This window comes from Oreochromis niloticus, linkage group LG20 (assembly GCF_001858045.2).
Source record: "Oreochromis niloticus isolate F11D_XX linkage group LG20, O_niloticus_UMD_NMBU, whole genome shotgun sequence".
Classification (NCBI taxonomy): domain Eukaryota; kingdom Metazoa; phylum Chordata; class Actinopteri; order Cichliformes; family Cichlidae; genus Oreochromis; species Oreochromis niloticus.
Window position 1 is genome coordinate 5,621,423 of NC_031984.2, and position 16,281 is coordinate 5,637,703.

Here is a 16,281-nt window from a genome sequence, read left to right on the forward strand (position 1 = left end):
CTGTATGTAGAAACAGTGACAAACAGATGAAAAGTTCATCATGACATGCTTTTGAAATTAAAACTGAGCAGCAACAAAGGAAGACTCGGGGATGGGAGACTGTCTGTGATCACAGGAACACAAAGAAACAGTTTGTTTTAATGGAAGGTTTTATTGCTTCAAGATATTATTTAACAAAAAACATTTGATCATAAGCAAATATTAAGCTTTTGTCAACACAATAAAAGACCAAAACTGATAAACCCAGAATAATTATAAACAATCATGACCACAGGCCTATCCCAGCTCTCATTCACATTATATTTACTTTATTGTATCAAATATTTATCCATTTATTTTTGGGGGGCAAGTAAAATGTTTCAGATTTCTTTTAAATTTATTCTGATCATAACTTGAATCTTTTGACATTCAGACCTTCATCCAGTCTCTTCTGACACTTGAGCTGTGAAGGGAAATATTTACCAAGTGTTTATCTTCACTTTATTGTTTTTACATTAGAAATTATTTCCATGTTAAATTCCTTGTGTCTGATTTGACAACACAGACAGGTGACACAGCAGTGTAGCTGAGGTCCAGTGGTTTAGTTTAAATACACATCATCATAAATAGTTGAGCACATGCAAAGTCAGCCACCTGGAGCCTTTTTGATGACAGCATTTAAGGACCTCCCTCCAAGAACAGCCTACCTGCTGGCTGATCTAATAACTCTCCACACTCCCTCCTATATGCATCATTTTGTGCAGCTCTCTCACTGAATCTGTCCTCCAGAATCACAATAGCAAGAATAGTTTTTCAAACTGGGAAATATTCCAGTTTGAGAAAATGAAAAACAGAATCAATTATCTGTTAAACTAAATTATAAGTAGCTGCAATAAAAAAGCTTTAAACTGAGGCTAATTGTTTGTCTGTAGGTGATAAATGTCATAAACTGTTTTATGAACTGTGTTCATCTGTTAGTCACTGAGGTTCCATCAACAGCATCACTGCTGATGTTTTTCAGCAGCAGAGGAGATCTGTGGTGTGGTTGGCAGGGCTGGCATGTGCCTGAAGTCTGGAGGAGACGACACCAGCTGCATCACCACTGGGGGGCGCTGTTGGTGGTGGGAATATGGGAAATCCACTTCAGTGTAATCATCTCCATTCATGTCATCGTTAGTCTGACATCAAACTTCAGACTCTAAATTAAATGATAACGTTGCCCTCAGTGTGTTGATGAAGCAGAAATGAACAAAATAATGAAAATTTCTAAAAAATATCTAAAACACTAATGCAAAACAAACAACAACAGCAGCACAAATTGTCATATCTTGATGCATTCTCAATCATCCAGGTAAGCAAATCTCCAAAAGTTGATTCTGTTCATCTGGATGTAGCGTTTTCAGTGGGAGGAACATTTCATCACTCATCCAAGTGACTTCTTCAGTCTCAGCTGATTGCAGGTTTCCCCAATCTTATAAACAGTACATTTGCATAATGACTGAAACCAGCCCACTGAAGGAACAATGGGCTGGGAGGTCAGTTCCTTCATCATAATTATGCAAATTCTCATGACCGTTGATTAAGACCACTGATCCCCGATTATTTATCAGGGAAACCAAACAACCTCTGGTTAAGCAGATGGCACAACACAGAATAGCCACCTCATCAGGCCAGGACTCTACAGTCTATTTACACCTACAGGCCAGTGGACACTCTTTCAATGATGAGGATGTACACATCCTGGACAGGGAGGAACGCTGGTTTGGGCGCGGAGTCAAGGAGGCCATTTACGTGAAAAGGGAAAGACCATCTCTGAATCGAGGAGGGGGCCTAAGGGTACATCTGTCACCATCTTACAATGCTGTGATTGCAGCCATTCCCCAACTCTCTGTGAATGGGACTCATGGCCATTGACCAGTGGGATTTGATCAACGGTCATGACAATCTGCATAATCATGATGAAGGAACTGACCTCACAGCCCATTGTTCCTTCAGTGGGCTGGTTTCAGTCATTATGCAAATATACTGTTTATAAGATTGGGGAAACCTGCAGTCAGCTGAGACTGAAGAAGTCACTTGGATGAGTGATGAAATGTTCCTCCCACTGAAAACGCTACGTCCAGATGAACAGAATCAACTTTTGAACACAAATAGTAATAATAATCTCTAAAAATAGTAGTTAATAACAAATGAAGAATTTATTATTGGACTGTTCCAAACTAGCTGTACCTAATAAATTGGGACCAGACAGTCCACATTGACTTTGTGCATTCCTCATCATTAATATTAGCTGGCAGAAAGAGATGATATAGTAAAAATCAAAGAGCTTAAAATCAGACCACAGTTTTACTTTGTTGTGAGCAGAGGTGGAGAGGCTGCAGAGGTCTATGTTTACATCTCCATCTGGTTGGAGGCTTTTGGTGTAGCGTACACTGAAGACACTCCTGCAGGAGGTGAGCTGCTCTGTCTGTCCTCCTCTCTGATCTCTTCACACAACTGGTTGTCCTGCAGAAGGAGATCAAACCAGCTGATTGATACAAATCAAGCTGTGATGAAGCTCAGGTGTCTCACAATTCCTAAAACTCACCTGTGTGATGTCAGCATGCTCAGATTCCACAGGAGGTCCTGAAAAACATGCAGATCAGAAGATAAACATCAGTCTTTAAGACGTGTTCCACCAAGTAGAACCTGAGGATGAAACTCAGGATCAACGATGATAACTGGCAGTAATCAGTTACTGTTCTTAGTCCTGATGCATGTGCCGCCAATATGAACCACAATAACAGCAAACTAAGAACAGTTCCTCTATATTTTTATTTGATTTGATCAACTATCATTTTGGTTAATTTCACTTTTTCAGAGTTCAGCTTTTAGTTTAGTTTTAGTTAACTAATAATCTGGATGGACACACTTTTATCAGGCTGATTGTTACAGGAGAATTAGACTAACTATGATTATTTCGTTGAGGAAGAATCTCTGAGCCATGTTCTGTTTGGCTTTTCTGTAAATAATCTGATGAAAATGATATTTTCCTACTAAATAAACTGCATCTGTTGACAGACAGAAGCTGATTTCAGGCATTTTCTTTGCATTTTTCTTGTCTGACTCCTGTTGTTAGCACATAAATCTGTTTCCACTGTGACATTATGAGTAATTTCCTACAATGTGTACTGCTAAATGTTTACTATTAAAACTTGTTTACTGAGGTTTAGTCTCCAGGAAATGAATGTGCATTAGTGTGATGAGCTCTGAAGTGATGAAAACACTGTTGTCATGTGTTTCCTGTAGCCTCACCTCTGGGTTTAATGGCTCTCCTCTTCATCAGCAAAGATGCTAAAAAGATGCTGATGACAACGACCAGAACCAGCCGCACATAAAGCAGCACATCTGCAAGAGCTTAACAGAGAAGATTTCTTTGACTCACACAGTGTAAACAGTTGTTACAGCAGTGATGGTGTGAGTGTGTGTGACTCCTCCTCCTTCTGACTTCAGGTGTTTCCTCTCATAATTGTGGGCGGGACATATAAAGAGGAAGAGGAGGAGGGGAAACTGGGCTGTTGGGCCATTTGAGGCAGTGAGCGCGGTCGTCATTGTGTCACTCCTGTTGAGTACTGAGTTGTTTTTTTGTGTGCATGAAATTATTGAATCAAGTAGTTACTCAGAAGCATAGAAAGTATTTATAGTTTCACCAAGTTTTCTGTATTAAGTACCTGCTGTTGTACTTTCTGGTAAAACCTGAGCAGCTCCTCATTCTGCTTCAAACACTCAGTAACAACTACAGCTCCCACAATGCTTTACTCTGTCTGCGTCTGTTACACTGACAGTTGTGAAAAAGCTCTGAAACCAAACAGTGACTAATCACAGTCTGTATCTGTCATCTAGCACAGATCTCATGTAGTGCTGCTCTGAGGAAGTCAGCCATGTTCTCTCTCAGCTGCTGACCTGCTGTGGTGGAAACTTAATTCTCATTTATTTCTACAGTTTTTCTCCTTTACTTCACTAAAAGATCAGAGTGATTCTTCCACAGCTCTTAATGTGTCATTCTTGTGTCGTTCACTCATTAACGGATCTTCAACACATGTAAATCTGCATACATATAAAAATCTATAACGTACCTGAACTTCCAGAGGAGGCTGATGAAGGTGTGGAGCTTCCTGAAGTTGAGCTGAAACTCTGTGTTGTTGGTGGTGTGGAGGCTGATGAGAGAAACACTGAAGCTGAAAAAGGTCTCAGAGTCCCGTTTGGTGTTGAAGTGGTTGAAGCTGTGAACAATGAAACCATCAGAGTCATAATAAGACCACTTGAAGCAGTTTATATATCTGCATGTGACTGACGTGGTTATGGGCTGTTTGACAGCAGAACTGATGAAACTTGATGTTTCAGATAAATATAACATCTGTAGGTGATTTGAAAGAAAAGTAGCTGCCTTTGAGACGGGAAACTTCTGTCACACCTTCAAAGACAAACACGACTGTTAGCAGAAACTCACCTTCTGTGACAATCAGCTCAAAATCATCGTTTCCATCTGGACTCAAAATTCTGTCCAAAGAGCACCTGTACCATCCTGAGTCAGACTGTTTCAGCTGTGTGATGCTCACATACAGAGTAAATGGGGGAAAGCCTTTGTTTTCATATTTAATGCTGTATCTGCCGTTCTGAGCTGCATCATCAGATGTTTCAACAAGAATGTTTCCTTTTTCACATTTTTTCTTACAGAACAGTTTCCTGCTTGCAGACAAATAAAAGCTGCATTTAACTGTGATGTTTCCTCCTTCCTCTGCTCTGTGGGTGAGAGTTTGTGCTTTGACCAAACCAGTGTTTCCATCCTGAAGTGCTGCTGAAAGGATGAACAATCATCAGTTACAGTCTTACTATAGATTAAATATTTTTTAAATATGATTTTTAATTTTAACTGATCACAGAAGTTCAGTTAACTTCACTTTTCTGTTTTTATTTTACAGCAAACGTCCTGTTTTATACACGAACACAAAGCATCTGCTGTGGAAGATTCAGAGTTTAAGGTTGTGAAAAAGATGTAACGTGAGGGTTCACTCGATGGTTTGGAATCTCTCTGAATAATTAGGAACATCAAGACGGAGACAGATAACTTTCTTAGCAGCCTCTTTACCCTCAGCACACAGCCCCAACAAAAACCAACACTTCCTGTACCGCCCTCATGAAGACTTCACTGGCCTCTCAGAAGCCAGGAAATCTTATACTCAGATCAATGCAGGGAAAACAACTAAGTAGATATAACACTTATTACTGCTTTGAACATGCATGTGTAAACATTCAAATGTGTAAACATGTAAATATCAAAACACGTAACCACCAAATAGCTACATAACTAGCTCTATAACACTTGTAAACACCTGTTTGTATATCAAATTATATTTAAATTTACCTCTACACTTTACAAAGATATAAAAATGAGTTTTGCCTTTTTTTTTTTTGGTGACATCATCATCGTCATCATCATTAGCTGTTTCTATGTTTGCATGTGAAATAAGGGTGTTAGATAAGCTTTAATTTTAAAAGTTTGTCTTTTAATGAGTAAGTAGAGTAAATGTATTTGATTATAGATTCAATGTGGAATAAAAAGTAGAAATTTCTGGGGATCAAACTGGTGTGAAACTAAAAGCAATTGCGAACTGCAGTCGTTCAGTGTAAACATTTAAATTCCACACATTTGTATATTTCAAGGACTTTTCTTATGCTTTCAATAAGCTGCATGTTTGAGTGACTCATATCCAAACTTCACACAATGTTTAACCACAGAAACCAGTAACTATGAGAGAGAACAAAGAAATGAAGAGTCGATCACAGAAGTTCAGTTAACTTCATTTTTGTTTCGCACAAGAACGCAAACCAGGAGCTTTCAGTGTTTAAAGTTTGTGTTAAGTTACAAAAACTAGCTTTGATTTTTATTTCTCTTTGATGACATCATCAACAGGTTTTTGGCATGTTTGAGAACTGAGGGAAACTGAGACAATTTAAACACACCAGATGATTAGAAGATGAAAAACACCAAGAAACACAACTTAATGAAATCAGACCAAGGAGACAAGGGGAAGCAATTAGACACCACATACACAAGACGAGGGACTATCAAAATAAAACAGGAAGTAACAAACACAGCGATGAAGACTAAGACATGTGGCAAGAGATAAATAAGCAGAGAAATGACTGACTGGGGAGACAGAAAGGGAACACAAAAGTGATAACTAAACATAATCACACAAGCAGCCATAAACCAGAAATACAGAAAATAAAAGTCAGATGCACGAGGAGCAAAGAACAAATATGGAGCTCAAACACAAAATTCATCTTAACCAAGAAGGAACCCAAAAGACTACAGATCAGGAGAACAGAACTATGATACAAGAACAAACAAAAAATAAATAACAGAAATCCCCCAAAACTCAAAATAATGACTAGTTTCAAAACTGAGTGATCAAATGGAGATAAAATAAAATGGAGACAAATAAGACTTAGAAGAGAGAAAGTGACAGAAATAAGAAGATAATTTGCTCACTGAGGAAGATGAAGCAGACCAAAGTGTGTTTCATCTCAGAGCTCTGATGGTTTAATGCTGCTTCTCTTCTTCTTCTCTTCAAACCAGGAACTTCCTGTATATCTCTGCTGTGTTTCTTAGAATATCATGTATCACGCAGCATCATAGTTCACTGTTCATAGTCACATCATCATTGTAATTCTCTGTCTGCTAATAAAGTCCTGTAAATCACTTTTACCAGTGTCTCTGTGTGGATCTACATTTGAGTCCATTTGGCCTAGTTTGGCCTTTGGCCGTGACATGAAGAAAGGGAGGCAGCATGCAGACACAGAGAAATATATTTCCTCTCTTCATGAAAAGCTTTATTGGTTCAAGATATTAATTTACAAAACTGATTTTATCATAAGCAAGTTGTAAGAGTTTGCAGACACATTTTTGCATGTCAAACGTTTTCCATGCTAAGTTAATTTGGTTTTTGTGTTGTGTTTATTTTAATCTGACTTCTGAGCACACAGAGTGACCACACAACGGTTTAGCTGAGCTGTGTGGTGATATTTTTGTGCCTCTATTCTGAGCACATGTAAAAAAAAAATTTGCAAGTACAAATTTTGCATTTTGAGGAGAATTTTTTTTTTTACATGTGCTCAGAATAGAGGCACAAAAATATCACCACACAGCTCAGCTAAACCGTTGTGTGTTCAGTCTGTGTGCTCAGAAGTCAGATTAAAATAAACACAACGCAAAAATGAAATTAACTTAGCATGGAAAACATTTGACATGCAAAAATGTGTCTGCAAACTCTTACAACTTGCTTATGATAAAATCAGTTTTGTAAATTAATATCTTGAACCAATAAAGCTTTTCATGAAGAGAGGAAATATATTTCTCTGTGTCTGCATGCTGCCTCCCTTTCTTCATGTCACGGCCAAAGGCCAAACTAGGCCAAATGGACTCAAATGTAGATCCACACAGAGACACTGGTAAACGTGATTTACAGGACTTTATTAGCAGACAGAGAATTACAATGATGATGTGACTATGAACAGTGAACTATGATGCTGCGTGATACATGATATTCTAAGAAACACAGCAGAGATATACAGGAAGTTCCTGGTTTGAAGAGAAGAAGAAGAGAAGCAGCATTAAACCATCAGAGCTCTGAGATGAAACACACTTTGGTCTGCTTCATCTTCCTCAGTGAGCAAATTATCTTCTTATTTCTGTCACTTTCTCTCTTCTAAGTCTTATTTGTCTCCATTTTATTTTATCTCCATTTTATCACTCAGTTTTGAAACTAGTCATTATTTTGAGTTTTGGGGGATTTCTGTTATTTATTTTTTGTTTGTTCTTGTATCATAGTTCTGTTCTCCTGTTCTGTAGTCTTTTGGGTTCCTTCTTGGTTAAGATGAATTTTGTGTTTGAGCTCCATATTTGTTCTTTACTCCTCGTGCATCTGACTTTTATTTTCTGTATTTCTGGTTTATGGCTGCTTGTGTGATTATGTTTAGTTATCACTTTTGTGTTCCCTTTCTGTCTCCCCAGTCAGTCATTTCTCTGCTTATTTATCTCTTGCCACATGTCTTAGTCTTCATCGCTGTGTTTGTTACTTCCTGTTTTATTTTGATAGTCCCTTGTCTTGTGTATGTGGTGTCTAATTGCTTCCCCTTGTCTCCTTGGTCTGATTTCATTAAGTTGTGTTTCTTGGTGTTTTTCATCTTCTAATCATCTGGTGTGTTTAAATTGTCTCAGTTTCCCTCAGTTCTCAAACATGCCAAAAACCTGTTGATGATGTCATCAAAGAGAAATAAAAATCAAAGCTAGTTTTTGTAACTTAACACAAACTTTAAACACTGAAAGCTCCTGGTTTGCGTTCTTGTGCGAAACAAAAATGAAGTTAACTGAACTTCTGTGATCGACACAAAACCAACCAATCACAGTTTTGATTGGCTGTTTTGGTCTTCAATCAGCTGTCTACCTACTGCACTCCAGAAACACTGTCCAAAGTGTAGTTAAATCCATTTTCGGTTGGTTTGTTTAATTATTTTATTTTAAAATATATACTTTTTAAAGACCATTGTTGGTTTTAATCTAGTTTGAACCAAATCTTGTTTAAGCCAAACCTCTCCACTGGATTTAGCTACATTCTGGACAGTGGACAGCTGTGTCCAAATTCAGGGGTTGCATCCTTCGGAGGACCCGGGCTTTGCGGTCTATGTGAGCTGGGTCCTCCGAAGACTGAGAATGCCGGAAGTGTGAGGCTGTGGAATTGGACGTTCCATCCTTCAGATGTGCATCACCAGCTGTCTCTCCTCCATAGATGTCTCCAAAAACGTCAAATATGTGATGTCTTGATAAATCGAGCAAATATTTTAAGTTTACACACCTTCATTCTTGCCTGAAAATATCTTAAAAGTTTATTTTGTGACCCAGAAAGAGTAATATTAAAACTAAGTAGCTGCCGTCATTGTTGGAAACTGGAATTGGCTGGGCTGCTATGAATTCTGGGATAGGTTGGGCTATGAAGGATACACCCGACTCATCCTTCAAATCTGGGGAAAAGAAGGACGCATCTGTCAGCCGCATTTGGAGGAGTCTTCAAATTTGGACAGCCTTCGTCGCATCGCTGTGACATAATTCCCTAAAAATGCGGCCTTCGAAGCATGCGGCCCCTAAATTTGGACACAGCCAGAATCAGAATAAAAGCATGTTGCTACACAGCAAAATCGCCAGTGTCAAATTGACACTGTGAGTGTTAAATTTAACACTAGAAAAGTGTCTATATGTGTCCACTCTTTTGAGTGTTAAATTAACACTTTTCAAAGTGTTATATTTTTAACAATGAGCTAGTGTTATTTTAACACTGCACAGAGTTAAAGTTTAACACTGAGTAACACTGACCAGTGTAAAAAATATTCTACACTGGTGTTAAGTGTTAAAAAATTAACACTGAATAGTGTTGGTAGTACTTTACACTAGCCCTGGTGTTTAAAAATTCAACACTGAATAGTGTTAATTTTCTAACACTAACACTAGTGTCAGTCAAATCATTAATACCACCAGATTACAATAAACTCCCATTAATCTCTGATATCTCTACTGCTACAATTAACCCCTAACATCTACCCATTACAAAGAAATACAAGACATTAACGTTCCAAAATACTTTGTATTCAGATACACCACAAGTAAACAAGTTATACAAAATTACAGTATGGGACAATGTAAATTTTGTCATCAGTGCCATTTGAAAATTGCCTATCATAAGGTCTGTAGTACACCAGATCATCTACAGAGATCAGTGCAAAGACATCTAATCCATCCTCAATAACAAATGCATTTAAGTGATCATTGAAATATACTGTTGAGACCTTACAAGTTAAAAGATAAGCATTGCAATCTCTAACAATTATATTGACAATCTTACTGAACAAAGGCATCTCATTTTCAACACCAGAACAAACATACATCCCAACTTGATATTCTGTACCATAGCTTTTGACCCAGGAAGTTGTAGAAACACTAGAAGAAACGTCAAACACTTTATTCAGTGCTTCACTGCCTTTTAAACTGCTGGCCAAGACTTCATTAATGGAGCCAAACTGTAATCTTTTAAAATAAAAATTTTCAAAATGAAAGGCTAATTGATTCTGATGTTTTTTTACTAGTGTTTTTGTGATATTTTTAAAGTTCTTTACAGATCTTTTGAAGAACTTGTGCTTTGCTTCAAATCTCATGCACCACATATGTATGAGTGGCCCAATTTTTCTAATGCAGCGTGGGTAATGGATCATTAGGTGGTGCTTTGGAATCAAATTCCGTTCTGGAAAGAGAGATTTGAAAGCCTTGTGATGATCGGCAATCAGATGTTTCAAATAGCAAGTCATGCCGTGAGTTATAATGGGTGAAAAAACAATGTTCACAATTTGAACTAACAAAAGTAGCAAGTTCCAATGGCCATCATTTCTGCAAACGATATCTCCAAAAATCAATGGGCTATTCCGCAAAAGACACCATGACTGCACAGCATTAAGCCCAAGATCTTTGCTGTTGTCATCCAGTTTTAGCCCACCTGGCCTGTTCCTTCTCTGTGCATATCCATAGTTAAAGCTTATAATTCTCTGTGACAATGAATTCAAGGATATCAAAGAGGTCTTAATCAAGTACTGAAACACAAGCTTTAACTCATACTGCACCACTCCCTCTAGTAGATCATGCATAATGTCTACAGCATAGTTGTCTGAAATATGGAACAGCCGAAGTGAGTTGAGTAGACAATTTCTTTTTACACCAAATGTTGAGGCCAAAGCAGGATTTTGTTGGATGGCACCACAGTATTTGTAATGAAGTTCTTTGGAACGTAGTGTTAAGCCTACATGATCTTCACTAAAAACTGAATGCAACTCTGTCTTATCAGTTAAACAAAATCTACAACAATAGTTTGCACTAAATGATTCAACAAAACCAAAAATGCTATGTAAAGCCAAGTTGTCACCTGTAATCTGAAAAAGTGAACCTCTCACAGGTGTGGCTGAAAAGGGCACTTGCATTCCTTCAGTCTCTAAAATCTTTAGATCATCAACAAGTGGCTTTAGGATAGGATCAAACCCATATTTTTTTAAGTCTTCTGAATGAAAAAGGGCTACAAGATGTATGTTCATCAACACAGAATTTAACTTTGGTGGCAAATTTCTCAAAACAAAATAAATACAACCAAGTTTGTGCACTCCCTTTTTTGAGCCTAAAGGATTAGCAGTTTCAAAATCGTCATAGTAGAGCTGGATCTGGAGAGCATGTTCTTGTTGTGAGAATAAACTGTGTTTTTTGAAGTAGGAGCCGTCATTTAAATCTCTGTAAAATCCCTCCATGTTTGGTTTTGTTTTTTGGAAACTGCTACAAAGTTCACTGTTTCGAAACATAGATGAAAGGGATCCCATGATAGGAACGTACATGAATTTATCATTGACAGGAACTTGCCTGTATGTCCCTGTTGTTCTATCTTTGCGTACATCAAAACGTACACCAAGAACATGCTCTATGGGTTCAACTATTTTCCATTTTTGCTCAAAATGTCTTATCCTTTTAGATTCTGTGTTAAGACATGAAAATGGATTTTCAAGCTGATCAAAACAATCCTCAACTTTTTCTAAGGTTTCTCTTGATGTATCAGTTGACAAACAGTCAACAACAGATTGTTTTGCATGTGCATGAATGTCATTAACCAGTTCCTCCAATGAACCAACTAAACACTGCACAGTACTTTCAGGAACTCCCGATGATTGTACTTGAGCAATAACAGAGCTGCACATGTTCAGTATTTGCCTTTTTTCAACTGGAACCTGTGTAGTAATTGTCATGGGATGAGCCACATTTGCAGGCTGTGAAACAGAGGTTCCATCGTTAGGTACAGGCTCAAAATTATTGATGACCTCAGAGTGAACACAGTCTCCATGTGCTCGGAGTAAGTGCCGCTTGTAACCAGAGTACGTGCAAAAGATAAATGAACATCCAGGCTCTCCACAGGTCAAACGTAAAAACCTTCCTGGGTACAAACCATGCTGGAACTTCAAATGTCTAAATAACACTGAGCAACTTGTGTGGTGTATCTTGCAAATGTAACAGATGAACATTTCCAGTCAAAGTGCTGAATAATGGATATCTTTAAACTGTACAATGAAGACTTCCTCTTGTTTCCCTGACCCGAGGACTCTCCTTCACGCTGCCAACATCAATGCCATACATGGTGGTTTGGATGAATGTGTAGAAGTTGTCCAATGCCTTGTCAAAGGACACGGCAAATACAAAATGTGCCTTGAAAAGTTTTGCCTTGTCAAAACCTGCAACTCCCATCTGTGTCACACAGGGAATGACCTTTTGATCTAGGACAATGTAGAAACTCTGGATGATGTTCTTTCTTTCTCCAACACACAGGACGAATGGCTGAGTGGGGCCAGCCTTAAGAAAAGCCTCCGTGCTACCTCCCACCTGAGGGAGAGAAAGAAACCAAGTGATTCACATTAAACAAAATTGGTAATCTGATGTTGAGGCATAGCTGCCTGAAATTATGACAATATTAAAATGTTTCACTCTGCGCACACAATTATTTTTGTTTCAATGTGTACATTTAGTTTTAATAGAAACAATGACATGTCAGTCCTGCAACACCAAGCCTTTCTGGGATAGATACATCTGCTGCACGTTGGATCACCTTGCCATCTTAAAATATCAGCCCTTGATAATTTGCATCTGTTCTCATCAAAAGAGAAATATACAATTCTAAAAATCATACCTTGATGAATTTCATTAGGTGGTGAGCAGCATCTGATGTGCTAATCTTTGAAGACTTCCCTCCCTTAGATGTTGGAGGTAACAAGTGAAGCAGCAAAAGCTGGCAGCCGCCTCGCAGTCCCAAACTACAGAATAGGAATTAAGATCATCACAATTACTGTCATTTAAAGGACCACAGCAGTCATTTTTTCCACGTTATGTAATACCATGATGACATTTTAGACACCCGATAATTTTTCAAATAAGGCAGTTTTCCAGTGCCTTGGTATAAAAATTCATTTCTAGAGACTTAAAACTTATGTACTTCACCACGTGAAGTACATAAGTAAGATTACGTAACTTTTTTGTGTTCAAACTACATTAAATGTCATTTCAGGTTTAACATGTTTGTAAGCTTGTTTTCATACCATACAGAAATGAACAGAAACCCAATGTGATTTAGAAAATGGACAGCTGTATTCCAATTTGTAGTAAAGGTTTACCGGTATGGTCCACTGATATATTGTGTTGTGGGGATTAAGCAAATGCTGTAAAGGCATGCAAAATCTACCATTTCCAACTTACACTTACCACCCTCGTCAGAGTAACGCTGTGCAGAAATGAGCAGCTCATCCAATTTTGTACTCTGAGACAGATTTTTGCAATCTTTGATGATCCTTGGCTTGGCTGGCCACTTTGCAAGGAACTTAGCAGACACTTCCTCCCCAACAAACAGCATTGTGTTTAAGATTGACCAAGACTTCACAAAGTGTAACAACAGAAACAACACATTAACAAGAAAACAAACAAAGGAACCACAAACCTGTCACTAAATCATTTTATGCCTTACCAAGCCAGGTGTATCCAGAAATCTTGGGAAAAGGTCCAGGACAGTAGAAGCTGTGGCAGGTTCTTGAACCACTTTTTGCCTATGTTGAAATGTCACCTTCATGTTGTCTTTGACATGTTTCATGTCAGTTGAGTGCCTCTTCCTTGCATTCATCACCTGACAACAGCCTCACATTTGAACACAAGTTGCGAGGAGTCTTGGGGCTGTCTTAAAAAGCTGACTTTGAATTCTTCATCTCTTCTCAGGAACCAGCATATCACCACCTTCCAAGAGTAGAATAAGGTCAAGCATATAACACCATTTATTTGCAAAATATCTAGCATGTCTAGTCCCTTGAGACTGAGCTAAAATTCATTTTGTTAAGAAAAAAACATCCTTGGTCCATCTTTAAGTAGTACAAGCTGTGTAACATGACTGCAATACAGTATTCTCTCAATTATCGCAGGGGTCAGTAGAAACCATATTTCTATTTTTTTTTTTAATATATATTTTAAGCCATAAAAACCCTCCCCACTCTCTAACAAACCCTAATATAACCCTGTTATTCATTTTTAGACTAGAAAATGCTTAATTTACCATGAAAAAATTTTAATCTAAAAAAAGAAAAATACCCTACTGGCTACAGAAATGCGCACTATAGTGAAATTCCCATAATTTACAAGATGTAGGGGCCATTATAGTGTAAAAATACTCTCAGGCTACACTTAAGCATCCTAGTTCACCTAAGGCAGGGTCTCAAACTTAAATGAGCTGTGATCTCATTGGAGGGCCACTTCAGTGTTCAAGTAGTATAAAAAAAACAAAACAAAAAAAAAAAACAGAAACCACAAAGAAAACACCCACAAATATTCCTAACAATGTAGCGTTTGGTTTGTTTGTTTTTAAATTTCAAATATTGTATAACAAGACAAAACTGCAAATATGAACGCATTTTTCCCCCTCTCACTCTTAACTAACCGATGCCTTTAATTGAACTACCAAATGAACACAATGGTCCTCTCTTTCTGGTCAGACACTTTGCAGCACTTCTGCTGTAATTTTGTTCATATTTAACAAAATAAAAATGCAGAAATAAGTGTACACATTAGTTTTTGACTCTCACTGAACTAACAAAGCCAATCCCTCCACATGCTTGTACTCTCTTGTTACCTCGGCCAGGTCCGCGGCTCTGAACCGTGGTAAAGAGACCTCTGGCTAATACGTCGGGTTGTCGGGCTTGTAGCTTTACTGTCAGCGAACACAGTGCACAGTCGAGTCTTAACAGCTTTCTTACAACCAGGCACTGCTTTTGGCGGCAGTGGTCATTATTATATTTACATGCTTTCTTCTTCCATTTCTCCTCGGTAACAGCTCCTTTCTCCCTCTCTCGCGCTCAAACACACAACGTTCTCCCTACAGCACGGACTACACTGCCCACGAGGGCCCGTAACACTCTGCCCTTATTGCCTTCATATTAAATCATTTTTGGCTAATGACCAAATAAAAGTCACTTCAAGGGCCAAATTGCATTATACTTCTTCACCTCAATATACAGGCCGCAAGAAGGGGTGACGTGGGCCGCAAGTAGCCTCTGGGCCGCGGGTTTGAGACCACTGACCCTAAGGCTTTGGCAGTTTAATTCGAAAATAAATAAAAGGCATTTAATAAAAACTGTAACATATATTAAGTAATATTCATTACAGCCTGCCAATAGCCAGATTATGCTAAATGAATATTAGGAAAGTAAGAGAGAGTTCTAGCTAGCAGTAGCCCAGCTAAACAAAAAACAGTTAAAATTCAAATATGACACTTAAAGATGATGTATTTTGATATAAATAATATTTTTTTTTACTAGTTATCATGTTACTTGTTCTAACATCAATCTAAAACTTAATATTTAACCGAATAAAACTTACCGCAGCAGCAAGAAAAAATGGCGACCGAAGATTCTGAAATGCGAAGCTCCACAGGAAATGAAGGTGTGGTCTAATTTAACACCCACAGTGTTAAAATGCAGTAACGACTAAAATCCACACCAACACTTTCCAGGAATCAACTCCCGATGTGTTATTTTAACTCGATTAAGTGTTGAACTAACTCGGAACTCTGTTGAATTCTACAAACACTGAAAAATCAACACTGGCATTTTTGCTGTGTAGGACTGATTCAAGATTCAAAGCGTTTATTGTCATGTGTACAAAGAAAAGCATTTCTCTGTACAATGAAATTCTTTCTCTGCTGTCCACACACAGATGCCAGTTAATATGTACAAATAGATAAATACAAATAGCATGAATAAATAAATGGAGACAAAAAAGTATTAAATAGATTTATTTGTAAAAGAGCTATGAGCTTAATATGCTGCTTTGATATGTGAGATCACCTGATGTGCAACAACTATTATTACTGTTAAAATAGGTCAGCTGTTCAAGAGTCTGATAGCAGTGGGGAAGAAGGAGTTGTTGAGTCGGGATGTTCTGGATTTCACACTTCTAAGCCTTCGTCCTGAAGGCAGAAGAGTGAACAGTTCGTGTTGGGGTGTGTGGAGGATGGAGGCAGCTCTCATCTGGACTCTGCGATGATAGATTTTGTGTTGGTTGACAGTGTTGAAGGCGTAGCTGTAATCAACAAAAAGTACCCTGATGTATGAGTCTTTGGCTGTGAGGTCTGGTCATCCAGCAGACCGCCTGCAGAG

The 16,281-nt window shown here is 38.1% G+C and overlaps 1 protein-coding gene and 1 long non-coding RNA gene across 4 annotated transcripts; both read right to left on the bottom strand.

Annotated features, from left to right (window-relative positions):
• Window positions 1–9,428: 9,428 nt before the first annotated feature.
• Window positions 9,429–13,485, bottom strand: LOC109196115 (uncharacterized). 3 transcript variants are annotated; one of them, XM_019349364.2, is made up of 3 exons: window positions 13,349–13,485; window positions 12,780–12,903; window positions 9,429–12,475 (listed from the first exon to the last, which is right to left on the bottom strand). In XM_019349364.2, the coding sequence occupies exon 3, from the start codon at window positions 12,118–12,120 to the stop codon at window positions 9,688–9,690; it is 2,433 nt and encodes an 810-aa protein (XP_019204909.1). In that variant the 5' UTR covers window positions 12,121–12,475; window positions 12,780–12,903; window positions 13,349–13,485; the 3' UTR covers window positions 9,429–9,687. The 3 variants fall into 3 exon arrangements, with proteins under 3 accessions (XP_019204909.1, XP_019204911.1, XP_019204910.1); XM_019349366.2 differs by having other exon boundaries at window positions 13,343–13,485; XM_019349365.2 differs by lacking the exon at window positions 13,349–13,485 and having other exon boundaries at window positions 12,780–13,329.
• Window positions 13,486–13,660: 175 nt separating this feature from the next.
• Window positions 13,661–15,646, bottom strand: LOC112843246 (uncharacterized). Its single transcript, XR_003215463.1, has 2 exons — window positions 15,503–15,646; window positions 13,661–13,870 (listed from the first exon to the last, which is right to left on the bottom strand). It is a non-coding gene; the product is annotated as an uncharacterized LOC112843246 (long non-coding RNA).
• Between the last annotated feature and the right edge of the window lie 635 nt (window positions 15,647–16,281).

What these genes read in the sequence shown, in the direction of transcription:
- LOC109196115 (XM_019349364.2), bottom strand. Translation starts at nt 12,120, where the DNA reads ATGTTCATCTGTTACATTTGCAAGATACACCACACAAGTTGCTCAGTG.